The sequence below is a fragment of the Mesocricetus auratus genome, unplaced genomic scaffold (assembly GCF_017639785.1).
Source record: "Mesocricetus auratus isolate SY011 unplaced genomic scaffold, BCM_Maur_2.0 Super-Scaffold_100676, whole genome shotgun sequence".
NCBI classification, from domain to species: domain Eukaryota; kingdom Metazoa; phylum Chordata; class Mammalia; order Rodentia; family Cricetidae; genus Mesocricetus; species Mesocricetus auratus.
In genome coordinates this window covers 157,000,535-157,028,434 of record NW_024429266.1, presented here as the reverse complement: position 1 = coordinate 157,028,434, position 27,900 = coordinate 157,000,535, and the positions used below count along the sequence as shown (strand labels likewise).

The 27,900-nt window shown below is 40.8% G+C and overlaps 1 protein-coding gene across 2 annotated transcripts in view; it reads right to left on the bottom strand.

The window, feature by feature from the left end:
- Window positions 1–27,589, bottom strand: part of Tafa1 (TAFA chemokine like family member 1) — a 669,539-nt gene extending 641,950 nt beyond the window's left edge. The window contains exons 1-2 of one of the 2 annotated variants that reach the window (XM_021227818.2): window positions 27,366–27,589; window positions 26,740–26,819 (exon numbers count right to left, since the gene is read on the bottom strand). In XM_021227818.2, coding sequence (XP_021083477.1) covers window positions 26,740–26,751 — 12 coding nt within the window. In that variant the 5' untranslated portion in view covers window positions 26,752–26,819; window positions 27,366–27,589. The remainder of the gene's footprint in view (window positions 1–26,739; window positions 26,820–27,365) is intronic. The other variant, XM_021227819.2, reaches the window with a different exon arrangement.
- Window positions 27,590–27,900: the final 311 nt, after the last annotated feature.

Below are 27,900 nucleotides of genomic sequence, written 5' to 3'. Positions count from 1 at the left end.
AAAAATTTTTGAAAATTAGACATTTTAAGGTTGTCAGTGTGACTCAATTGGTAGAGTGCTTGCCTTGGATGCAGGATCCACCAAGTTCAAGTAGCAGCACGACATAAACCAGGCAGAGTGACACATTCCTGTTATCACAGCACCAGGGCTGTGGAATGCGAGGATCAGAAGTTGAAGGTCATTCTCGGCTCTATATCAAATTTTAGGCTAGGCTGGGTAACATGAGACTGTGTGTCTACAGAAAAAGGAGGAGAAACACTGGGCATTTTGAATACAATATGGAAATAATAATATTTAAATTTCCCCTTTTCAAGATTTGTTGTTATTGCTGATTTTTGTTTTTCTTTCTAGGGCAGTAAATGTTCACTCTCTCTTTGACTAAATCTGCACTCACCTAGGAAACTCATCTCTTGGTGTGTCTAGGAGGTTGTTTCCAAAGAGGTTTAACTGAGGAGGGGAGCCCTGCCCTCAATGTGAGCAACACCATCATAGGGACCAACTGAGTAAGAAGTGAAAAATCAGTGACTGGGATGAGAGCCAGTATCCATCCTTTCGACCCTCTGACCACACACCTGGCAAACAGCCTCAGCTTCCTGCTACCATGCCTTCCCCACCATGATCCCTTCAAACACTGAACCAAAATTAACTTGCCTTGATTGGACTCATCCAGGATTTTATCACAACAATGAGATAACTAATACAGTGAAACAAGAGAAAGAAGTGGGGCGATTGGTGTGTTAAACCTGGTGATATGACTCCTGGGCCTGGGGAATTGATTGGTTGGAAAAATGTGAAAGAATGTGACATAGGCAAGAGAGCTCCGGAGTGCTATCAGCTAAGCCTTATGACCCATTCTGGTGGGAATTTGGAAAACTGGAGCCCTGAGAGAATATTGGCAGTGGAAAATCTAATCATGGGGTTTCAGAGGACAAGGACTACACTAGGCCATTTTGCTAGACTCTGGCAAAGACTCGAATCACATTCTGCCTGTGACCTAGAACTTTGAGGTAGGCTAGAAGTCAAAACCGATAAACTTGAATTGCCTGAAAGAAGGAATTTTCAGATTGCATAACATCCACACTGTGACATGGTTACCACTCAATGCTCTTTGTCATATTTACAATGAGAAACAGCAGAAATGCATTTTTTAAAGTATAGTTTTGTTTGAAAGGACAGTTTGGTGGTGAAAAGAGAGTGAATGTAAAATCTGTAGACAAGACAGGTGTAGGATAAGCAGCTGTGATTGTTAATGAGATCAGCAGTACTGAAAAGGAACCTTGAGTTCTGCCATGGGATGAAAGGAAAGGGGCCCTGAGGCCAAAAATATGGCTACAACTTAATCAAAAATGGTCTGAAAAGAGCCCAAACTGAGGATGCCATGAAGGGATTCTCAGGTTCAGAAACCAAAGATTTCAGAGGCCACTATCGCTGTAGTAGAAGGTGGGGAAAGACTACCACAATTCACACCAGCAGGAGAAATCCACAGTGCCATCTACATTTGCAGGCTTCAAAAAAATTCAAGAATTTCAGAATCATGGGAGTTTGCATCAAGTCTCCAAAAAGCTATTTCAATTGAGTAACAAAGGGTAGGGTCATATTCCACACAAGGAGGCCCTCAGAGGTCAATGACTGAAGGTGAAGAAAGTGAAGCCTAATCTGCAATGAAGATAACATGGCATTTCAAATGCCAGAAGAAGGGGATCTCTTCTGTAGGCACAGAGTGTTATAAGCCCCAAAGAGACATTGTATGTTCTGGAAGTAGCAAAGGAGGAGGGGTGGGCTACCTAAGGTTGATAGAACCTATGTGATATCACTACAAGGCTATATACTTGCAGTTGAGGGTTTAGACCTGATTTAGTCTAACCTTTCCTTTCTGTACCTCTATTCCCATTTTGGAATAAGGAAGTTTACTATGTGTCACTAGAAGTATATCTTTAATTTCACAGGGGATGAGTTAAGAGACTGCCTTGAATCTCAGAAGAGACTTTGGAGTTTTGAACAGTATGAGTTAAAACTGTTAAGAGTCGATCATTCTTTCAAATAAGAGAAATGCATTCTGCACTGTAAGGTAGTCATTGAGAATTTGAGGACCAGGGAGCAAATGCTGTAGTTAAAAGTGGTGTGTATAGATGCCAAGTTAATAAGGAGTGGACTTGTGATAATTAATCTTCATCATTACCTTCACTGGATTGGCAATCACCTAGGAGACACACCTCTGGGAATTTCCAAAGAGGTTTAACTGAGGGAAAAGACCCACCATGAATGTGGGCAGCAAAACCATATTCTTTCTCTGGTTTGAACAAATGCTCAGAGAGCTTAGTGGTTGCCATCAATTAGACATGTTTCCTTAAACACCTAAACGCAATAGGACCCCCAGTCTTTTCTGAGCAGTTCCATGCATATGTTGGACACATCTTTGACTCTCATTTACTCTGTCTTTCCTGATCTTCACACAGCCTCAAGATTAGTCAAAGATGAGTGTTTAGGACTTTCTCCATCTTTTTCCAGAGCATTCTAAAAGCCCTGAAAATGCACACCGTTCTTCACATGTGTGTGACCTAGAAGACTTAAGAAATCAATGAGAGTGCTTCAAAAGCCCAAATAAACTTCGTCATTCTCCTCCTTTTCCTTTGAAGTCTTCTAGCTAACCTATTACTTGTGCCAACTATTTTCTACTTTCATAGTTAAAAGATTGGCCTCTAAATGCTTTTTACAAACATCCCATAGAAAAACAAAATTCATTTGATGATTGTTATATAAGTCAGATCAAATCAAGATTCCTTTGCAAGCAGAGTGCTGCTAAGTACTGTCAAACAGGTTAGCTATAAAGAATCTTCTGAAAATGTCTCTAGTTGATCAGCCCCAATTGATACATTTCAATGCATCCCCTTGCACCTGAGGTTGAGAGAACATTGAAATAGAGGGGGCAGAAAGATTATAAAAGCCAGAGTACTTGGACGCTCAATGCATGATAGAGAAGGTGCACCCATGAACTCTTAACAATATGGCTGCCTAAACATGACTAGAATAATGATCACACCTACTGACATGCCAACATGGATGGGGAAATTTTCACAAAGTCCTGGATGAAGAGCTACAGATGGTCAGTGGCTACTAAGAGAAGGAGAATCGGTTTCTTCCAGGGATGATATCCCACAAAGATAGTCACAAGTGATCAGCCCTGGATATGTACATAGAAGCAAAACTGAATGAACTCCATGTGTTGTATATTCATGTGTGTATGTATAAACATGTGCACATATAAATGTTTGTATATACATGTGTGTGTATGAGCATGTGCACGCGTGTTTGCTGGTAAAAATAATATTGAGAAGAGACCATGAATCTGGAAGGAGTTCATGGGGGATTGTAGTGGAAGGGTAGAGCAAAGTGATATAAATGTAATACTTTTGCATGGAGTTCTTGAAAAATTCAATTTTTAAAAACTGAACTCTGTAGGAAAGAGACAGAAGCCGCTCTAGCTGCAGTCAGCACCCCCTACATGGCTGGCCTTCACCACTGTCTTGGTCTGTTGGTTTCAAGGGTTTTTATTAAGCTGAGGAAGAGAGACTAGAGTAGGCAAATCAGGATACATGGAAGCTTGCTCTTCTAACAAAGCTCCCTTGTCCTTGAGGGACACTCACCAAACTGTTTCAAGTCTTTGCTCAGTTCCCAACATTCTGCATGGGCTGTTTCTTTTTTTGTTTGTTTGCTTTCTCAACATTTTTATTATATTTTAAAATTTTTTATTTAAATTAAAAACCAATCTTACTTTACATACCAATCCCAGTTCCCTCTCCCTTCCATCCTCCCAGTTCCCCTACCACCTATAATTCCCTCAACCACTCCTCAGAGAGGTCAAGGCCTCCAATGGGGTGGGGGGATCAACAAAGTCTGTCACATCATTTAGGGCAGGACCTAGACCCTCCCCCTTGTATCTAGTAGGCCCTCTCCCTTGCATCTGGACTGAAAAAGTATCTCTCCGTAGGGAATGGACTCCAAAAAGCCAGTTCATGAACTAGGGGATAAATACTGGTTCCACTGCCAGAGGTCTTATAACTGCCCATGCCCCCCAACTGACATCCACATTCAGGGGACATAGTTCTGTCTTGGGCAGGTTTCCTAGCTGTCAGTCTGGAGTCAGTGAGCTCCCACTTGCTCAGGTCAGCTGTTTCTGTGGGTTTGCCCAGCATGGTCTTGACCCCCTTTGCTCATCATTCCTCCCTCTCTATAACTTGATTCCAGGAATTTGGCTCAGTGCTTAGTTGTGGTTCTCTGCTTCTGCTTCCATCAGCTATTGGATGAAGGCTCTAGGATGGCATTTAAGGTAGTTATCAATCTCATTATAGAGGAAGGGAATTTAAGGAAGCCTTTTCTTAGTTGGGGTCATCCTTGTGGGTTCCTGGGAATTTCCCTAGTGCCGGGTTTCTTGTTAACCCCTACTGGCTCCCCCTATCCAGGTATCTCTTTCCTTGCTCTCCTCCTCTGTCTTCCCCCCCCCACTCTACCTTCCTGATCCCTTTGTTCTCTTCTCCCCTCCTCTCTCTCCTACCTACCTGCCACACACACACTCCCAATTTACTCAGGAGATCTTGTCCCTTTCCCCTTCTTGGGGAAGGGGGGATGTCCATGTATGTCTCAGAAGAGCTGTTTTGGACCAGTGTATTTTCCTTCTTGCTTTTAGCCAGTTTCTATGGGGTGGACATCTTTACATCAACACTCTGAGTGCTGGCCTTTCTGTCTGCCTATCTCCCTACATCTCTACATGAAGAAACATTTTACAGCCTGAACTGGGGCTCTTCCCCTCTCTTGCTTACTTTCCACAAGGGTATAGAAAAATTAACAATCTCAAATTTTGGGAAACTTATTGTGGGAGGCATTATTGTTCCAAAGATACTATTGGTTTATCTGACTCATAAAGGTTACTACCTATAGATACTTGGCAGCTGAGATCTTGATCCTGGGAAGGTAGCTATGTTCTCTCCAACACTGGGTGCCTTATTTTCAAATTTTCCAGCATGGTATCTTAGATTCTCTATTTTACATAATAAAAATCAACTGTTCGTTTAAGAAAAAGTCTTTATAAACTCCCACAATCCTTTGATAGTGGCTCCATAACCTACATAACAAAAGCAGCCTCATCAGTTACTGCTACAGCTTTCCAGTTAGGTTTGACCTGTCTCTCCCTGCTTTCCCAAATTCAGAATTCTTCTTTGACTCAGGGAAGGGAAATCTCTTCCTCCTGCCAGAAACAGTCAAGTCTGCAGAAACAGCAGTGGGCCAGAAGTGACTTTTTTCCTGTGGAACAAGTCATACACACATCATTGCACGGTTAAGTGACGATCCCAGGTTGGTAATGCTTCTGGTTTTATTTGAAGTCCCTTTGTTTGATTAGCATTAGCACATCATTTCTCTCAAGGCCTTACAGAGCATATCCAGAAATGTCTCTGAGCAAATAATAATAACAACAATAGTAATGATAATAATAATTCCAATTGATAACATTAAGATAAAACTCATACCATGGTGCTTTATTGTAACTAACTCACAAAACAAGGCACAATGCAGAGATGGTTATTGTCCTGGGTCCCAGTGGGCAGTTTAGAACAGGAGCCTGTGTTTTAGCATAAGAATTACTAAATAGAAACTTAATGTTTCAATTTACTATGCCAGGCCAATGTCTTGTGACCCTGAGAAGGTTTGGAACAGTCACAGAAAATTAGGGATTAAAAGCACATTTTGGAGAAAGAAAGAAAGAAAGAAGGAAGGAAGGAAAGAAAGAAAGAAAGAAAGGAAGGAAGGAAGGAAGGAAGGAAGGAAGGAAGGAAAGAAAGAAAGAAAGAAAGAAAGAAAGAAAGAAAGAAAGAAAGAAAGAAAGAAAGAAAGAAAGAAAGAAAGAAAGAAAGAAACTTAATGTTTCTAAATTTGATCAGGCAGTGTCACTTTAGGGAATATGTCTGCTAATTATTGCCTAAATATTTGTATATTGGAGCCTCTGAGTGTTTGTTTCTTTGTTTGTCTTCCAGTGTGGTAACAAATGACCAGAATCTTTTTTTGCTGGCTTTTTTTAATTACCAGGTAAGGTAAACTCCACTCCAACTGAGAACAGTCCCAGTATTTCCTGACTGCTCATGGAATCAGTTTCAAACTGCCAGACACAAGGTCACTGGTACAAGTGGTGACAGCTCCACTGGACACATTTGTCTCGCTCCAAATGTGGCCTGGAACATCTGGCTGAGACAAAAAGTCATGGACACCTTGCTCATGGTTACAGACAGATCCTGAACGCTACGAGGCTGGGGAAGGATGCGCGCATGCGCACTGAAACCTGCGGAACCTCCTGACCACTTATTTCTATTCAAGAGAGATAAGGAAGCAGTAACCTTGTACCGATGTGAATTCCAAGGAGAGAACTAAATAAATTGCCTCTACTCTACACACACCACTATTAATCTATACAAATACTGGTCAATTAAATTAGATTACACTTGTAAAGTGCCTGGCACCAGGGCTGGACACAGCCAGATTTCCTGTAAATCTTAGTGGCAATTAATAATAAATCATATTCTGAACTGCTTAGCAGGTTTTTGGCATTGTATTTAAAATTCTGACAGGAGAGATGACCTCAAGGCAAAGACACCAAATAAAATGTTCTTTGCAAATGCCTTGGTTTCCAGGCACTAATCCATGCCTGGAAAATCAAGTGTTCCATTTCTGGACATGGGTGGACAGTCTATGTGTGGCATGTGAGGAAGAGAGATGGGATACAAACATCATGGATGTGACAGATTAAAGGTATACAGTCAATGAAGGTGAAATGTAACGTATCTGCCTCTTGCTTCCTTTGTGGACACTATGGACAGCCAATAAGACATGAAGGCTGAACTCTAAGCACTTATGTTTGAAAGCAGCAACATGATGCCTCCTCTCAGCATCTGCTTTGAGATGCTTTTTAAGAAAATCATTGTCTTTATAGATTCATATATTTACTTACTATGTTGAGAAATCCCCCTGATTCCCTTGGCAGTGTCTTTGTTTTTTCTGCTATTGTTGTTGTTGCTTCCCCAGCTTGTAGTTATACTCAACTTTATCACCAAGGTGAGTCAAATCTGCTCAGCAAATGTGGGAAGTGCTAGAAGCATTAACTCCTCCTGCACTCTTCACAGTTTGGAGGTGCTTTGCCCTGATTGGTGTTTGAAGTTGCATTAAGTATACCAAGGCATAAAATAGTGACATTTACAAGATGTATCATAAGAAAGAAAATTTGGGTGTAACCATAGGTTAAGTGGTTTAACAACAACAACCAAAAATAACCATCCTGGAATTGGAATTCAAATATACTGACTCTGACAGATACCCATGAGAGGTGGTTCCTTTTGGCTGCTGTTTATAGGGTTTGTCTGACCAGAACACTGTTTTCATTTTTTTCCCTTTATCCAAGTCATTATGTAAAGCATCCAAGTTCTACAACCTACACAAGTCTGTGGTCTGTAGACATGTTATGTCAGTACTGCATTTCTGTCCCTCCTGACAATGAGTGGATCAGGAGAGTAGGCAATGCCAGGTGATTCCATCAAAGCAAATGTTGTTCTGCCTGGATTTATACTGGAACTATTTGAGGAAGAGGGTTCCTCTTTTCATTCAGCAGACATTTCCTGTTGGCTGTGATGACATTCAAAAGGCAGAGGCTGCATGGAATTAAAGTTAGCACTAGGCACAGGATTAAGAGATGATGAAGGAATAGGTCTTCAGGCATCTAAGTCTAGTCATGCCTGAAACTATGTAGGAGAGAATTTTTAATTTACATTAAGCAATGTCTTCCTTTACAGTTCTGTGGGATAGTACATCCTTGCTTACTATGGAATGTCAGTAGTAATACAGAGTATGGTTGAGGTTGGGAATTGAATACTGACCTAGAAAAGTGAAGTTCCTGACTTACAGAAGTGTCATTCCTGTAAGAGATGCTAACAAGTAAATGAGTGATCATCAAGTTGTAGATAGTGGAGACATACAGTAGATGAAGGAGCCAACAAGTGTACCTGACCCAGCTTAGGCCAGATGGCCCAGAAAGGATGGCAATGGATGAATTCTCTGTCAAGTCTTCTCTAGGGCTCAAATTAAAGATACTATGCTTATAAATCAAGCTTAGTTCATAGTGAGTAATACTGTTGATGCCTGGCCAGAGAGACCATCATTGAAATTCTGAAAATATGACTTTTTCTTAAAATTCTCATTGTATGAGATGTCATCCTTTCATTCTATTTTAATGGCTAGATTTACATTATTCATGATTATTGTCTCAAAAACATAGATTATCCCAGCTGTTCAGCTTCCATATATATAGTTTCCAACCCCAACACCCACTCCCAATCAGAATTCTGGCCATAGCCCCAGTTGGTACTGAGAGAGAACACATAAACTTTAAATACTATAACAATCTGTGATGGAAGGGAAAAATGCATCAACCTACAGTGCTGTAGAACTGTACTGGGAAAGCAAAAAGGCCTCGTCCAAGTGCCTGGATTCTCAGAGTGATGTATGCTGATGCAACGATCCTGTGACAGGGCTAGTAAACTCATCAAAGGGCATAGACTTACAAAAATCTTTTTGTGGCTCTTTTTCTGAGAGAATAGCAAACTTAGTCAGAATTTGAGTTATATAATAAATATGGGTAAATTAAGGATAATAAAATTACAATGAGATGAATATGACCTTCATGTATATTCATTTCAGACCACAAATCATATTGGATTTCTCAATATCCAATCTTAGGATACTTTTTCCCAATTCACAAAAGGCTTTGTGAGAATTTTCATGGTCACAGGATAGCTATAAATGAGACCCAACACATCTGTAGATGGTACCATGTCTCAAGGTCAAAAGGTTGGACATCCATTTGAGTATAAGAGAGTGGGGATTGAATGCTGTCACACTGTACTTAAAAATGCCTGTATTGGGGCCAATGAGAGGGGTTGGCAGGTGAGAAGGCTCGCTGCCTAGCCTGCCAATTTGAGCTTGTTCACTGGAACCCACATGACTGAAGGTGAGAACCAACTCCTGTAATTTTTATTCACATCTCTTTGCACACACCATGCCCCATGGGTACCCACATGTGCAAAATAAATAAAATATAGCTTTTACATTTCTGTGTAAAGAGTGACTTCAAAACAACAAAAAAGCACAAAGTGGGACAAAGTACTAAAATTTATATACCTTTGTGTAATCTCTTTGATTGAGGTAAATTTGGAAGAGTATTCAAGAAGTCGGTCTGAAAGGGCAGACTGACCAAGCTTGATGACCACCAGCATCCAAGACAGTCTCAATGACTGTTGCCTCCCTATATTTACACCCTAGTGAATCCTTTCCCACATTGCATAAAACTGGCAATAAAACCAAATACTGCTGAAATGATCTATTAAGGTTTTTTAAAAACATCTTATAGTTTCTGATGCATTCCCTCCTGGAGAAGTTACTCTGGGAAGGTCAAGCTAAGCATATGAGATTTCTCACACACTTGCTATCCCTGTGTGTAGTTCAACCTACCAGAGGGCAGACCCGTCTGATGCCTTGACTGCAGTGTCATGAGACTCCTAAACCCAAACCGCCCAGCTAAGTTGCTGTAGGTCTACAGATGCCATAAGATAAAAGGTACCCATTATTGTTTTATTTCTTTGTTGGAGGCTAATTTGTTGTGCAAAGACAGGTAAATCACTAGTAAGATAACCCAATGGTTTCTGTGACGTAGTTACTAAAAGAAGGGTATTGTTTGAAATATCTGTCAGTGCTGACTACTTTGGCGACAAAAAGCCTATAGTATTCTTCTCATGCTCCATTCATTTAAAGTTTAGAATACGATTGTTGTGTTCAAATTGTCTGTGTCTCCATTCAATATATACCCAGTTCCAGGGCACATTGACTCAATGGGCAACTAGCCTCTATTCCATCTGCAGACAACTGCTTGGTCAAGATGCTCACACCTATTCATGTACCCTGTGTGTCTATCTGCACCCTGATCATCCAGGAGTCATGACCACAAACATCTCTCAGTCCAATCTTTCATCAGAACACCAGTTGTAAGGTTGTCAGACCAAATCATAAACACAGTGACAGCAACTTATGACTCATTAGAATTCAGCCTGTAACTCAAGCAAATGTATTCAAGCAAAGTTCCTTCTGAATGACAAATACTGACCACAGACACTGTGTCAGTCACATTTCTCCCTGGTTAACGTTCCCAATGTCTACAGAAAGTATTTCCTTCCATTTGAATTCTTCCTTGCATAGGATGAATTATCCAGGACCAAATATTCCCAGCCAAACACAATGAGCCCCTGACATCCTCGCATTCCCCTCCTGTCTTGCTCCCATTTCTCTGTTACCAACTAACAGTCTTCAAGTCCATGTGCCTTGTATATGTATCTGTGTGTTGGTGCCTGAGTGATTTGAATCTGGGTACGTTCTGATGCAGCAGCCTCTTTCCTCTCTCTAACAATCCTACAATGCCTCAATTCATAAGTCAGTCCACATCACACTCTATCTATGCCATTCCTCTTCCATTTGTCACAAAGAAAGTTGATACAGAGAAGTTTCCCCATGGAAAGAATCAGCTCCCTCCTCTTCTTGGCACATTTGATCTTAGACATGTCAAGTTAGTAAGCATTAAGCATTTCCCAAGCATCTCCAGCTGTATCTGGAGCTGTATCAAAAAATGCACAAGATGGGTTAGCAGCCAGTTCACCTTCTTAGGTCAGATCCTGAGTCTGTCTTGTTCATTCTGGTTCCCCTGAATGGTACCCGACTAGTAGATACACTGATATAAGTGGGAGATGAAAAAAAACAACAATCACCACCTTAATGGACAGAAAATTTTGTTAACAGCATATACTTATAGAAACTAAGCTGAGGTGAGATTCCCAAACCTTAGTGTACCAAAAAAAGAAAAAGAAAAAGGAGGCATGGGAGAATGGGAGAGACTGCCCAGTCTACCACAGGCTCTTTACAAAAGATCCATTCTCAAAGTCATTGTCTTACAGTGGCCATCAATTCTGCTTGCTTCCCTTGCTCAAAAACCTAAGAGTAGCAATACTTTTGTTGTGCTTACTGTATGATTTGGTGGTAACATACATTCAGGAGAGTTAGACCTAAGGTCTCTTTATCTTTCTATGAAGAAAAAACAAGTTGCAATGGGTCAAAGAGTGGGCAGCAGGTTTTTGTCAGCAAGGAATATTAGGGGAACAATAAATAATCCATGGTGAACCTCAAGAAGCCTAGCTGTATTGTTTGTTTCATACTACACGCCGTGCAAGCTGCAAGTAGAAGAATCACTTCTGTAAATATCAGCCAAAGGAAGGACAAAAACAAGCACACAATGGCACTCAACTTTTAATTCCAGTGACAGGTAAAACACCATTAAACCACACTTCAAGTCTTTGAAGTACTAAAAAGTTCAGTCAGAAAATAGTGTACGGCCACGTATCCAATTTAATAGCTAATGCAGTTCTCTCTCTGTGTAGTTGGGAAGACATTCAAAGTACAAAGGGAAGCTACTGGGAGCTTTAAAGACCCAAAGGAAAGGAGCCAGCTTTTCAGAGCAAGATAAAAGGAATGTGAAAATCATTACCTCCTCTTCCCACTTCACATCCATTATCCAATCGTATCAGACATTCTTTAGAGGTCAGAGAGATGATTGGTTCACAGTGTAAGCTGTCTCCCTGCTTGCCTCCTCCTCTGCAGCCTATAAACTCTTGTCTCAGTTCTAGCACCTAACATCCAAGACCCCCAGCCCTCTCACCTACTAACATAGATAACAATAGTCTCTCTCTCTCTCTCTCTCTCTCTCTCTCTCTCTCTCTCTCTCTCTCTCTCTCTCTCTCTCTCTGTCTGTCTGTCTGTCTGTCTCTCTCTTGTTCTATGATGATTAAATATAGTGATGTATTCATGGTCCCACATAGTGAGGATCTATTAAGTCATGCTCACAGTGAAGTGATGAAGTCCATTTTGTAGTCCTAGCAGTGAGTCTCCATTTGCTAGTATGGAATTGTATTGAAACAGCAGTGTCCTAAAGAAGAGATCTTCAACACATAATAAATTCCTTGTATGACACTCTGAGGTTGGTGGCTCAGAGGCCAAAGGAAGGAAAAAAGTATCACCTGCACACCACTGAACAAAATCCCCAGTACTCCTTGGCTACAGCTGTCCTAGACTTAAAAACCTTACCCTTATATCAATAATATTCAATATGCTATATAGAACCTGACAAGACTGCAGGCAAGCAGCCCAAGGCTTATGCCTAGGATCATGTCATTTATTTAATCAGTTGTTTCCATTGTCATTGAAGACTTTGACATTCCTCGCCTTAGTGCTTCCTCCCAACCCTGACTTTATATTGTATTATATTTTAAGGAGTTTGGTATGCTAGGTTCTAAGAAAATAGAAACACATGGCACACATGAAACCCTTCCCCTTCTATCCCCTGCCTACCCTCTGTTCAGCATTATATTTACAGAAGTAATTCTACTTCTGGATTGTGGGATGTGTGTAGCATGAACCAAACAATCAAGGCAGCCTCTCGAGGTGCATCATGGATTATTTCTCCTAATCATTCCTACTAACAACATGGAGAAGATGGTGTATCATTATCTATAGTCAACCCACCATGCTCATTCAACTTTGCAACCTCAAATATTAACCAGCATAGGGCAAATAATACTGTGTTACCTGTTACCCTCATATACAAAGCACCTGTTGTTCATACATCTGACACTTTTTTCTCAAGCCACAAAAAAAAAACTTACAGCAGGAAAAATACAGGGAACTTATAAGCAATAATTTACTAGAGTGACAAAAGCATGCAGGGTTGTGGAAACAAGCTGGCTCCAAGCATTTCCTTAACAGAAAACGTCTAACATTTTTGGGCAAAGTGATAGTTTTAAATAGCTTGTTAAGTCCATATTTCACAGTCAGGTTTAGAAGTCTTTGTTGTACACACTGAAACTTGCAGAATTAAAGGTTATGCTGTAGATATAGCCAAACCTTTTGTGGTATTCAATACACACATCCCTTTCCTTCTTGTATCTAAGTATAAGAAAATTTCATGTGAAGAGTAAAAAGTATTACATAGAACAGTTTCTCCTGTTTTAGTCAAAATCAAGGGCATGTGTGCATAGATTCCATATTAGAAATAAAAAGTATTTAACGTATTCACTAGAAATTAAGAAATGAAGTTGTGAGTGGGTTATAAGCTTGTACAGGCTAGACAAATCTAATCATAATGTTACATGGAAAATGAATCAAAGTTCTTTTTAAAACATAGAGAAAAACAAATGCCTAGGAGTTCTCCTATAAATTATGTATTTCATAGAAAATTCACTGTCAAGGTCTATCAGAGATCAAATTTCTAGAAACCTACATGGACTGCTCAATGTTTTGTTGGCTTATTCCCCTAACAATCTGTAGAAAATAGAAGCTGATAAATTCTGTAGTGCATGTAATTTTGTTTTTTCTAACAGTCATTATTTAAGCTGTTCTTTTCTGGTATCATTGTTCTAAGAATGTAGGATACCAATCCAGATCTTACCTACATCCTTTGGGCTTGGTTGAAAATAGTATGGTATTACAGTTCCAGCTATGACTGGAAATTACAGTGTCTGACATGGATAGCTACACTTAGTTCATGGATCAGGAAGACATAGGCAGGATGGTAAGTGGTGTGCACTGGATAAAATCTCAGTTCTATGGATTGTACTAGATAGACCTGGGGTCCTGTGAATTACATTGGGTAGAGCTAGGGTCCTGTGGAATACATTGGATAGAGCTGGGGTCCTGTGGATTGCATTGGATAGAGCTGGGATCCTATGGATTGCAATAGATAGAGCTAGGGTCCTGTGGACTGCATTGGATAGAGCTGGGGTTCTGTAGACTGTATTGGATAGAGTTGGGGGTCCTGTGAATTGCATTGGATAGAGCTGGGGTCCTGTGGACTGCGTTGGATAGAGATGGGGTACTGGGTTCATATTTCTGGACTACAGGCAATGAGAGAAATGCCTCTGCGTGTTCTCTGCATACCAGGTGAAAATAATGGGATTAAAGCTTAACACACTTTTAATTCCATAAGCTTTGGTTCACTTAAATAACTGGAGACTTAGTATCTGTCCCAGTCAGGAAAATGAGGATTGAAATGGTCCTTGAATATCTACAATGTGTCAGTATGAGTAATTAACCTACTTTTTTCCTTATGAAACTGGGATATTAAGTCTCAGAATTTCTCTCATGTTGTAAGTTAATTCATTCTTTGTGTTAACTCTGAAGGACTATAAGCAAAATTCAGAAAACAAGGTGGATTAAGTGATGAAGAGAAATAGAGATTTTAAAAATTGAGAAAAATACTCCAGGAGGGTAGAGAAATAGCTCAGTTAGTAAAGTGTTTGGTAAATAGCATAAAGACCCAAGTCCAATCCCTAAAACCATATAAAAAAGTTGGACCTGGTGGAAGACATCATAACCCACAAGTAAGACAGAGACAAGAGGATTTCTGGGGTTAGCCAGGGAGTCAGTCTAGCTGAATCATGGAGTTCCAGGCTAATAAGAGAATATATATATATATATATATATATATATATAGAGAGAGAGAGAGAGAGAGAGAGAGAGAGAGAGAGAGAGAGAGAGGAGAGAGGTTGGCCTCAGATTTCCACACAGTGAAGATTATCTACCTGGGAAGCGCATGTCATGAGGTAGGTTATTTGCTACAGCATTGGTAACAGATATCACAAGGCCGCATATGATATACCATTTCACTAGTCACTAACTACCCTGCCATAGCCAAAAGATATATGAGTGGACGATTTTGAAAAATCCATAGGACAGGATCTCACCTTTAAAGATACTGTAGTACTGAGGCTAGTTTGTGGGAAAGGACTTACAACCGATTGGTCCAAGTGAAACCCATGGTTGTCTTAGCTCTTCAGTGGAGCTAGTAACTGCTTCAAATTGTAAAGCGAGCACAACACTCATTAGATGCAGGCAGAGGAGAAGTTCCTTTCAACTTGGTGGTAGTGGGGTCCAGTAAGGTTAAACTGAATAAGTTCAAGACCTTCATCCTGGATGGATGAGCATCACATATTGATCCCTGTATCATTGGTTTTGTCATAAAATTTAGAAAAAATGAGAGAAATGACATGTGTGAGGAACTAAGGCTTGAGGGAATTGGAGATGGAAACTGCATTAAGCATCATTTATCACCTTAGCAGCACCTCCTTGTCTTGTCAGAAGATTAGGATACAAGAAACAAGGCAGGGGGGTATGAGTGTGGTAGGGCATGACTTACAACACAGCAAAAGATAGCTAGAGCCATCAAGAGCTGCCTAGAATATAGGAAACATCATGATGTCATCACAAAATGTCTCTAAACTTAATGTATCTGACCTAGCAATAAAAATGACTTGTTCTAGAGGCCTCGGCCATTTATGGGACCTTAGAGAGTAGAGCAGTATTTATTCCTGGCATACAAATGGACTCTAGGAGCCCATTCCACATGGAGGGATGCTCTCTCAGCCTGGACACATGGGGGAGGACCTAGCCCTGCCCGGGATTATATGACAGGCTCTGAAAATCCCTCATGGAAGGCCTTACCCTCCCTGGGGAGGGGAAGGGAAATGGAGTGGGATGGGGTGTTGGGAAGAATGGGGGGCTGGGGGAGGAGGGGAGGGAAAGGGAACTCAGAGTAATATGTGTGAAAAATTAAGTAAAAAATAGATAAAAATATGACTTGTTCTAATCCTAGTACCTCTTATTATAATTACAGATATGTGTACTCTGATGAGAGCTTAAAATTACAAAGATGAAAAAAAGAAAAAAATTACAAAGATGTATTTTCAGCAAGTAATTATCTAGAAATGTGTACATGTTAAATGTTATTAGCCTTCATTCACCTACATTTAAGGGCTTTGTCCCCCAAAATCAATTCCACTGAAAAAAATTTTAATCAGTGTATTAATCTAGGATCTTTTTGATGGGAAGTAAACCATAACATAACATGAAAGAGATCTACACCCAACGTGAAAGAGGATCCATACCCTAACCTAGCCAAAATGGCTAGGATGAAGAATTTCCAACAGTTAAGGACTTAAGCTTCAGTAAAACATGGTTTTCTTCATCAGCATCATTCTTTCTGGGTTGGCATCTTCTCAGGGAGGTCCTTTCCTCTTGGTGACAAAGAGGAGGAGATTTGCCTTTTCTCTCACAGAGGTTAAATCAAAAGCCCCTATATTGAGTATTTTTGTTTATTTCTGCTACAGTAACCTCTCTTGAGTCAAGCTCACCTATTGTCACTAGGGAGGTAATCTGTGTTGATTTCCCTGGTCTGGGTCACTCAGCCTTTCCAAAAGAGAAAAAAGCAGTCCATTCCCGTGACATCTTCATGAAATGGATGGAAATGGAACATCATTCTCTGAAACAGGTAGAAGATAGAGGTCTCTCTCTCTCTCTCTCTCTCTCTCTCTCTATCTATCTATCTATCTCTCTCTCTCTGCCTCATATATATATATATGTATATATATATATATATATATCAAGCCAACTGCTTGATGAGTGTCTTATTTGCTTTTGTCGACTTGACAGCAGGCTAGGATCATCTGGGAAGATGACCCTCAATTGAGAAAATGCCTCCATCAGATTGCCAGTAGCTAGTCTGTGGGGGACATCCTCTTGATTAGTAATGGATGTGGAAAGGCTCAGGCCACTGTGAGTGGTGCTATCCCTGGGCAGGTGGTCCTCAGGTGTATAAGACTACAGGCTAAGCAAGCTATAGAGAGCAAGTCAGTGAGTAGCTTTCTCCCGTGGCCCCTGCATCACTCCTGCTTGTGATCCTGCCCTTATTTTCTTGTATGATGGACTGTAAGCTATATGATGAAATAAACCCTCTCCTCTCCAAACTGTTTTTGGTCATAGTATTTTATGACAGCAATAGAAACCTAACTAAAACACTGACATACAGAGACTATTAGGATGTGCCCTGCCCCACCCCCAAGCATAGACTCAAAGTGCTTCGGGAGACCTTACTGTTTCCAGAGCACAGGCAACAGTCCAACCCTTAAAGCATTTCTCCAAAAGCAAAGGATTAGAGGTCTGCAGACTCTTGTATTCTCTCTCTTCATAGACTTAAAAAATACTAAATCAAGCATTTACAGTTAAATTGTGGTTCCCTAGCCTTCTCAATGACCAACTTTATGTGATCAGATCGATCATTCAATTTACTGTTAAAAAAGCAAGCCCAAATATTGAATTGACCTTTTTCAGTCTAGGATTTTAAAATTCTTAGACAGTGTCTCCTTTATTAGAATATATAGGTGTTTTTCATTCCTTTTCTTTTCTGTTTTCTTCTGTCCCACTCCCCTTTACATATCTACTATGTATTTCATATCTATGTATATTCTCACATAAGATCCCTGAATTCAACTTCGCATCCCTTTCTCAGTCAAATTCAGACAAAATTCAATTCTACATTGTTCTATTTGTCCAACACAGACCGGCATTTCAGGCACTATTCAAAGTCCTTGGGTCATACATGGCCACCACAAAGTCAGTGAAGATGATGGTTTGCATTATTTAAATGTGTAACTCACATCATGGTATGGGAGATGGTCAAAAAATTGTTTGTATCTCTTCATTTGCGACTGTTGACCACAAGCTTTGGACATCAGAATGTTCAGGCAACCTTTCAGACTACAATGCCTGATCCAGTCTTCCTAACTTACTAAGGGAGGTAAGGCATGATCCACTGACCCCCTTTTTACAGATATCACAGAACAGAGACATCAAGTTTTATAGATAATTCGGGCAGCCACCCCAAAAAGATCTACCTACAATACAAAGGTTATACTTAAATTTTTGGAATTGCATCAGCTAATATTATTGACCTGGGCATACTCCTCCTGAATCCTGTGAGGGATATCAATAAGTAAAATAGTAACCAACCTGTATAAGAAGTGAAATTGATGAATATCTAAAAATTCAGAATTTCTGACCTTGCGTGACTGCTCACCATAGACAGCAGTGTAACAAGAATCCCTGAGAAAATGAGGTATTTTTATCTAATTGACGGGTGTGTAGGAGAAAATGAAAAAGGATTAGCCCTGCTGTCGATCCACAACTGCACCAGTCCCATGCTCTCCATCCATGCAGTGCGATAAGTTGGAGCAACTCTGCTCCACCTCAGGCATTCTTAGCTGCAGAGTAAAGCTTCTGCAAGGATGCTTCTCCCCACACAAGCTGTCACAAAGGGAAAAGCATAATTCACAAAAGGAAAGTGCCAGGGTATAGATAATGTAAGATGTGATTAAACAGTCAACGGAATACAAATAGCTACCTGTGGAGGGTGGTGTGGCAAGAGTGTGAGAAGCAGATAAGGGCTGTGGCAAAGGATGAAAACAAGAACAGGTGAAGCAGAAACCCAACAGCAACCAAAAGAGCAAACACTGTAAGGTTCAATTAGCAAAGACCTACAGTCTTAAACAGCAGTGAGACAGGGTACCACCTCATACTCCCCAAATATGGAAGGAAACTTCTGGCCTCACTTGAATTGCTTTGCTGGACAGTTTGGAAACAGGACTTCTCAAAGATATCTAAGGTACATCAGATACTTCATTTCCACATAACCCCTGTAGAAATCCTTGCACTTGTGTCTGAGATGATGCTACATTTGTGAAACTGTATCATAAACGAACTGTATATCCATCATTAGGAACGTAATGAATAATGTAAATTTTAAATGGAAGTGCCATACCTATGTGACTCATTGTGGAGAGTTATCAAAAATCCATTGCTAAGAGGAATAGAATGTATTACAGATGGTTGTAGATATCACAGCTGAATATTTTCACACTCCATACAATACATGCATTGTCATTTACTCACATACATATAATACAAAACATAATGAAACAGACCCATAGTAGATATCCATTCAATGTTGAACCGAACTATAAGTGTGAGGCAACATGATTTCTCCAAGAGATGGACTCACTCTGTTACATATTTTGGCATTTCCTTCCTCGCGTGGTTTTGTTCAGTGAATCTTCCTAACAATATGCCACACCCACCACTGCGCAAAGGTCCATGTACTGCCATACCACCAGAAGCTCAGTAGAATTGAGGTCCTATCCCAGGTCCCCAGACTGAAAATCTGCAGACTATATATGTTCACTTTAAAATATAGGAAGCACGGGTGTGAAAATCTAGCTACACATAATAAGAGCAAAATTTTTATTTCATTTTTTAAAAATTCCTGCCTGAGCTCAAGTCCTGGCTCAATCATTGATGTCTGTGACCTTTATCAAAGTAATTTGGCTTACCTAGGTCTTGATTTTCTTATTCCCAAATGGTAATGAACATGAGAGTGTATCTCTCAGCTGGTCATAGGAATATGCTGTCCACTGAGGAGTACTTGGGAAGCCTTGAGACTAGGACTTGGGTGTTATTTTTGTTATTAACGAGACTTTTGAAAGAAATAAAATCAGCAATGTAGAACATGTAAGAAAGAAACATCAGGGACATCACTAAGAGAAGAGAAAGAGTGTGGATGCTAAATCAGGTCCATGCAGAGGCACAAGGCAGACAGGGCTTCAGGACCAGGAATGGTTTGCATACCCACTCTGATCTAAAATCCACTGCACTTGATTATGTCTTCATTCCTTAAAAACACAAGCGTTAGTGGTAGCCGATGCTCAGTTGGACATTTTGCATTTTATACTTTATTTTCTGATGTTGCAGCATATGCACCTTGAAGGATTTTCATACTTTTTTTTTGCAGATGGAATTTTCCAATACTCCTTTTCAATTCCCAAAATATAATAGAGGCAACAGGAAAGCCCTATAACCTTTTTGGGGGGCTGTCTGTTTCCTGCATCCCAAGATGCTCTGTTCACAGCATCCTACTCCCAGCAAGGCTTAAAACTCTTGTTCTCTCACCTGGACTGTCTCCAACTCTTACCTTACTGCAGTGCACACAATAAAGGCAGCAAGAAGGAGTGCCGAAAATAGCGATTCCAGGGTTAGCTCATTGCCTAAGGTCATTAACAACAGCTGTTTCACATAGAGATAAAATCTGCTACTATAAATACTGGTCCTTTATCATTTCATCATAAATATTGGACTTTTACTCTAAATACTGCACCTTCATTACCAATATGTTATCTTTCTTTTTTTAATTTTTAAATTAAAATTTAAATTAGAAACAAGGTTGCTTCACTTGTTATCTTTCAATTCTTGTACTGTGTGTGGTTTCCCCTCCCTCCCCCTCCCTCCTTCCCTCCTCCTACTTCCTCCTCTTCTCTCCCCAGTCTCTCTCTCTGTCTCTCTCTGTGTCTCTGTCTCTGTCTCTGCCTCTCTCTCTCTCTCTCTCTCTCTCTCTCTCTCTCTCTCTCTCTCTCTCTCTCTCTCTCTCTCTCTCTCTCTCTCCTCTTCCTACATCCTGAACCCTCTGATCAAGACATCATCTATTCACATGACCAACTGGCTAGGATATTCCTGTGACCAGCCATCACGACCTCATCAAATTGCACACTCCAAGCACAGTGACTTCAGTGAAACTTTGATGGTGGATGTGAGGCCCTCCTTTGAGCAGATCATTAGTCTCAAATTCTTGCAGTTCAATCTTGCGTTCCTGGGGAACATTACTTCAGTTTGGAAGCTTCACTTCAGTTGTCCATTGTGGCTGCTGCCTCACAGGGTGAACTGTTTGTTCCCTGTGATAATTCTGTGGAAGCTTCACAGACAAGACAGCCCATGATTCCTACTCTGTTCTTTGATGTTCCTTTTCCCTGGACTTTCAGGGTATTTCTGACTTTCAGAGGGGTTCAGGCCCACGAAAAAAATGTTCGTCATCATATCCCACCCAGGAATTAAAGTGCTCTGCCACTGGAAGATTTGTTATCCCAAGAATCTGAATATTACAAGAATCTGAATTGCCTGGGAGTGTAATTGTGTATTTTCCTCTGTTATTTAAGGGTGACTTATCTAGCCTACCGCAGTGTAATTGCCAGGAGAGAAGGGACTGTATGTTGTTTTCCTGTCACCGTCCTGTTTTTTTCTTATCGGCATCTGGCACAGAGTAGATGTCCCCCAAATATTTGTTGAAAGAATGATCAGATCAGAGCTGGCGTGTGGAAGATTCTCTTTGGAGTGTCTTACTGAATAGCAGGGTGATAAAACTTAACCAAAGGCAATATGACAAATTCCAAGATGTTCAACATTCTCACAGGCACTCACAGATAAAAGCCTCAGAGCCTTTGATCACCAGAAAATGTGGCTCTCCCACTAGTCTAATGCCATTAATCTTTAATGCATTCCTCACCCCATCCATCCTACACTTAAGTTTCCATATTATTCATTAATTCTGACATTGGCAGACTGAATTCCTCTGAGGCCCAAGGCACTCCAGCTCTCTCTACATCCCAAAGGCGTATTTTTAAAAGACAGGCATAATTTTTGCCCACAAGATTCTCTGTTACAATATTACCAATTAGCCCCTTGTACTCCCCAAATAAATTGGCCACTAGTCATCACTTTAAGGGATTAATTGACCATGCAGATACTGAGGCAGAAAATTCAGACACAGACTCAGTTAAGGCTGCCTTACAAACTTCTTTGGAGCATAATCCTTTCTATTCTGATCTTACGGTATTTGATATCACTTAAAGGAAAGTTACAAAGTTCAATTAAGTTTTCTAACCTTAGCATCATGCTTAATTCATTTGTCCTTTGCCACCTGGGACCTGGGACCTGCTAGTCCTTCTTGAGAGATTTGATACCAGCTACTGTGGGTGGGGGACATATACTTAGGTAAATGTTAGCTGGTTTTCTAACTCTGCCTTCAGCCATAGTGGAATATCCCATGGCAGATACAAGGAGCAGGGATTCAAAACTTCTACAAGCTCTGTACAGAATCAAAATGTGGACAGCACAGGAAGTCCTTTAACATTGTATTGGAAAGCTACGCAAGTGGGTAAAAGAGTGAGCATGAAGTAGGGCAGCAGCCAGAAATAAACAGCATAAATAATGCAATGAGAAGAGTTTGGTGTGTGTGTGTGTGTATATTCATAAGGCCATGTGACTATGTGCATGTGGAGGCCAGAGGTTGGTGTCAGTGTCCTCAAACACTTTCCACTCTATTTCTGAGACAGATTTCTCCCTAAATCTGGGTTTAGCAATCCCAGTGGACAAGCTGGCCAATGAGCTCTGATGATCCATGGTCCTCCACCTCCTTAGACTAGGGTTACAGGTGTGCACACTCCACCCAGATTTGAAATAAATGCTGTAGATGCTGAAGATCTGTCAGGGTCAGAATATGATATTTCGGATACAGGCCTCAGCTCATTTCCAGGAGCCTGAATCTCCTATTGTCTTTTAGATATCTTTGGTTGGCTGGTTACCTCCAAGATGGCCTGTCCACAGTGGAGAATGGCTTCTAGTTTGCATAACAATAGACCTAGGCCCGAAACCCATCATGAGGGCTAGTGGGACATGTCTGAAGACTGATGAGACTTGCCATTATAGAAAGTTTGAGGTCTTGTGTACATGCATTCTAGGACCATCTCTAGGGTTAAAGAAAGTGTTTCCTAGTCAGCCCTATATACATGATAATAGATGTCTTCTGCCAGTACTGCTGGTTTTGGAAAGCTATTTAAGAGGATGCTTGATAAACCATGGTCTCCAGTATTGACTGAGAGCCCTCCTGAAATGACAAGATGTCTGTCTCATTCTTAATGCCACTGGGTAGCTAGGACTTTCCTGATCCACACTCCCCCACCCAGGGTTGGACCCGGGGCTGTTCAACTGGTTCCGAACACAGCCCTAAAAACATCAGTCCAGAATAGATGGCTCTTGCAGCCTAGGACTGATACTAGCCAGACCCTGGCAAAATCCAGACTTGGGTCCCCATGCTCAAACACCAAGCAGTTTACCATCTAAGCCAGCTGAATAGCTCAAGGAATCTTATAATAAAACAATAATTACAAAGAGTGTAAGGAAGTCATAAACGTTCTAGCCAGGCCCTGACCTTTTTGCCAGCTGAGGTGTTCTCACATCTAAACTGGAAGGGGTTGGGAAACAGGCAAGTCAATAGAACTGGGAAAGACAAAGTGGCACCTTTGGCAAAGGGACACCTTCCAAAGATCTGTGTGAGATCTCTGGGCCACTGAAGAGGCATATCCCATGCGATCCCTGTAAGCGGGGAGTCAAGGATTTAAAATCCCCCAAGGCTCCGTTTCTTTCTATTCACCCACTCATCCTCCCATAGTCCTCACTGGCCAATATGATACTGGAAAGCAAAGGAGTTCTTCAAAGAAGATCTTGTCCAGCCTGCTGAGAGTAGACCCTGGAGGAAAACAAATGAAAGAAGGAGCATCAACTCCATCAGGGATCCAAGGCACCTGGGGAAGACATCCAGAGATCCCAGGGCAGACCCAGACTTACTGAATCAGAGACAATGGAATTTGGGGAAAACTCATTTTAAACTTAAAATCTTAATTTTAGCTTTTCTTCTAAAAATTAAAAATCTCTGTGACCCAGTTTGTCTTATACTTCCTATATCAGGTTGTGTGGCTTACCCAAAGAAATTGAAGCATTTAGCAAACCTGACTTTCAATCCAGGGTAGATGTCTATTCTGCACACACTGGCATTGCAGTGCTAGGATTCTCCAAATGTCAATCCTCTAGCCTAAGTACCCAACAGTCTGTTCAAACAATTTAAGGATTAATTCTTAGGCTCACACTAATATCTGATGAGCTTGGGCACTCTGAATGCCATGTCCAAGGCTTCGTTGAAACTGACTTGTCAAGTATTACTTCTCTTTTGTCTTCAGCTGCTTGGATGGTGTGCTTGTTGAGACAGGGTCTCAGGGTGACCTATGACCTCATCAGCCTGTCCTAGAACTCCCTCTGCTAGTGCTGGGATCAAAGGTATTGAGCCCCCACACCTGGCCACACCTCTCTTCTTAATGAGTAATTCTAAACTATGCAAATGAATATCTCTAGTGACATTACAGCTACACCATTATGGAAGGATAAAGGGGTGACTGGTGGCCCTGGTTGTTCTGACAGTATAGCAGTAAGTTGCACATCCTTTCTCTATGTGAATGTTTTATCATCAAATCCAAGGAACTGAGCCAAGCTTAGTGGCTCAAGCTTGCAATCCCAGATACGGGGAAGGCTGAGGCAGGAGGCAGGTGGAAGATTTAAGGCCTGCCTAGGCAATGTAGTGACTGACCAAAAAAAAAGGCAAAAAAGGGGGTTCCTGGGGATATATCTCCGTAGCTGAGTGCTTACTGTCATGTGTAAGGTCCTAACCTACAATCCCTAGAGCCTTCAAAACTAGTTACTGCCAGGCTTGAGTACCAGAGTACCAGACTATGCAAAAAGTCAGCACCCTTAGGCAGAATACTGGGTGAAAACATCTTTTTGGTGTGGTTTGCTTGGGAGATAGGTGGTCTAGAAAAACCATCAGGGCTCAAGCATGCAAGGCATACATGCTACCACAGTTTAATTTCTGCCTTAGCACAACTGGCCAAAGGGTGTCGATTCTCAGGCTATTTCTTTGTCATATGAAGATTTAAAACCTAAACAAACAGGAAACTAACAACAAAATATTTCTGGCCAAAGTACTTCTTTAAATTATACCCATCTCAGGTTTTATTGGTGAGTTAAGGAAAATGAAGAAAAGAAACAATTTTAAAACTGCAGCCAAATAGATAATGTCCTCAGATGCCCATCATATGAATAAACCATTGGGCTTCCCTAGCACCTAGCTGCAGCTTCACCCACATGAAATTCTCTAAGGTCTTAACAGGGAGTGTTCTTTTTTTCTACTGAATTGCTTTTTTTTTCATTCCAATCCCAGTTCCCCTCCCTCCTTTCCTCCCACTTCTTCCACTCCTGCCTCCTCCCGGCTGCTCCACAGAGAGGGTAAGGGAGGCAGAACCAATAAAGCTCTAGAAGCTTTGCCCTACATCATAGTCTGGGTTTGTCGTGTTCAGAAAATAAGGATGTACTCATCCATCATTGCATGAGGACATATGTTCATACTAAAAATAGCCATTGCTTATATTCACCTTAGGTTCCTACGCTTATCGAACAACCCTATGAGAGCAGTCTTCTTGGGGCCAGGGAGCTCAGCCATAATGATACAAAAACAAGATAGTCAAAGAGGCTGGATTAATAAAAGGTTCTTTAGGATTGGGTGTTTCTTTTCTCCAAGTTAAATAATGGAATAACACTCAAAAGGACTGACATTTCCATTATTTGAAAGAATAGAAAATCTAGGTGATCTTGTCCAATCTGCAGGCACCAGAATTCTCATTGGAAATATCTCTATCAGTCATCATTGTTGAAGCCCATGGCTCATTTTTTCCAAGGAATTCTGAAGCCTAGAGCACCGAAACACCCCAAAGAGCCTCAGAAATATCATATGGTTTCTTCTTGTCATGTTGTCTTATCTCTGAGTTAAAGTGGCAGCTCATTTATTTTGGAACTTAAAAAAAATATACATTACATACTAGCGAGATGGCCCAATGGGAAAATGTGTTTGCCACCAGACCCAATTCCATCTGAAAGTAATACTGACTGCTACAAATTACCACCCACACACATACACTGCATATGTGCATGCAATTAATTTGCAAATTTTTGAATAAAAATCTTACTTGATATTAAAAATAATCTTATAAGTCTTAGTTTAGCCCTATCTTCCTGTAATCATAGTACACATAGGCAATTAATATTATGAAATAGTTCCCAAGCATCCAGATATGTTTCAAAATTTTAGCCTCTTAAGTGCTTTGACCTCATTTTAATGAAGTAATAGGACTGATTTTCAGCAATATTTAGTTTATGCCTAGCACAGTTAAAGCACTGTACTGTATCTATTACTTCTATCATCATACCACTCCAATGCAAATGTTTGCACCATTTTATATATGAGATATATTATTGCCTCAAGCCTCACACAGCTGATAAACATTGAGCTGAGATTCAAGTCAGCCAAGGCGGCACCAAATCTTTGTGTTAATAACTAGCTCAGTTGACTAAAGAGGCCACTCACAATTAAAGCATTTTCCTACATTTAAGCCATTTTCCTACATCCAAGACAGTATTTGAAATCAATTCTGTACTTTCCACATAGTAATTTATGTGAGATGGTTAGAAGCCTGAAACAGCCAAGAAGCTAGACTATGGTCTCTACTACAGTCTACTGATGACATCAGTGTTGGGACTCTACATAGAAGAGCTGCAATTCAAAGATTTCCCACTATCAGTTTGGCAGCTGGCTAGATAGGAGACAACAAAGCAAGAGCCTGACTTTTCCACACCGTATAATTGATCAGTTAGTCCTATAGCAGGTGAGAACAAGAGGAAAAAAAATCCAAGCTTCACCAGAGTAATGCCTTAATGACCAGCATTTGCAGACAGTGGAGTATATTAACGATATTTATTCCTCCACTGAACAAACCTGTGTGGACTTTCCCTATCTGCCAAGCATTCAACTGCTCTCTGGATAGTCGACCTTCATTTCACAGAATTGCTAATACACAGTACTTTACACACATCTCTTTGATCCGAATGAGAAACAGCCCTTGCACATTACCAAAGAGTAGTAATAACCTTTGTCCAATGAATTTTTAAATTTTAAAGAAGGAGAATTTTAAATCTGCAAATCAATGAGAAGTACTTTTCAATTAAGCTTTCCATTACCGCATTCGACATTTCTGTATTGTCTCAGCTACTCAGCCTTGGGGGATTTATTTGCCTTCTCGGAGCCTCAATTTTCTCATCTATAAAATGCAGATAAAAAAAATACTCAGTACATGGGAGAGCTGTGAGTATTGAGTGTGTCAGTGCTGGTGGTTAAGAGGGCTCTGGCACATCCTAACTGCCACCAACTGTTGCCTGAGGGTCCCGGGTAGGTTCATTTCAAGTACGGCTCCTGTATCTCTTAAGTGGGAGTCACTTACACCACCTGCTAAAGAAAGTACACCCCTGGGTCTCATCTACTGTTTGGGAATCTCTATTTCTGTTGCCCCCAAAGCCTAGTGATTCTCATGCACAGGATGTGGGAGAAGGCTTATCATCAAGATTGGAAGCCTGATGGCTTCTCAGTGGCAGCCTTTGCTCATCAGTCATTCACACAAGACAAGCAGAAAGGCTTCAGTCCCTTTTCATCCCAGAATGCCAATTAAAATAAAGTTTAAGTGGTTTTCCAAGGTAACTGTGTTACCCTAGTAACAGGCAGAGATAAGCTTTCCACACATAGGCCTGACTATAAAGAAATGCTTTTGGCCACCCCACAAAAGACACAAAAAGCTTCCCAGGAAACTCACCATCATCAGAAGATCAACTGGGAAAAGCCTTTAACACACTTTCTTTGTGATGCCAGACTCCAGATTAAACAGCACTCCCTTATATTAAACAATGGGCCTGGGAATCCCTACTTTGACATTGGGAACTCCCAAGTGGCCTCCTAAACTAACCATGACACCTTCCTTCCAAGGAAAGCCTAGCTTTGGAACAGCAAAAAACTGTATGGTAAGGCTTCCACAGATGGTTAGCTATCACCCACCAGGGCCTCGTGGCTTAAGGAGGGATTGCGTTCCCACACAGGTTTTAGCACTCACAGGGTGATCAACAGCTGAGCTCTTCAAGTTAATATTCACGAGGGAGCAAAGGTGATGGCAGAGACTCTAATAACCTGTTCTTGATTGGATTATAATTTGAAAGAGAAAAGGCCTCAAAGCTGAGGACTCCTTAAGGCACTTGGGACATGGACTGTGCATTAGAAGATGATAAAGAATTAGATATAATTTATTGTGTCTGATGAAGATGTGACAGTCATGTAGGAACATATCCTCTTTAACC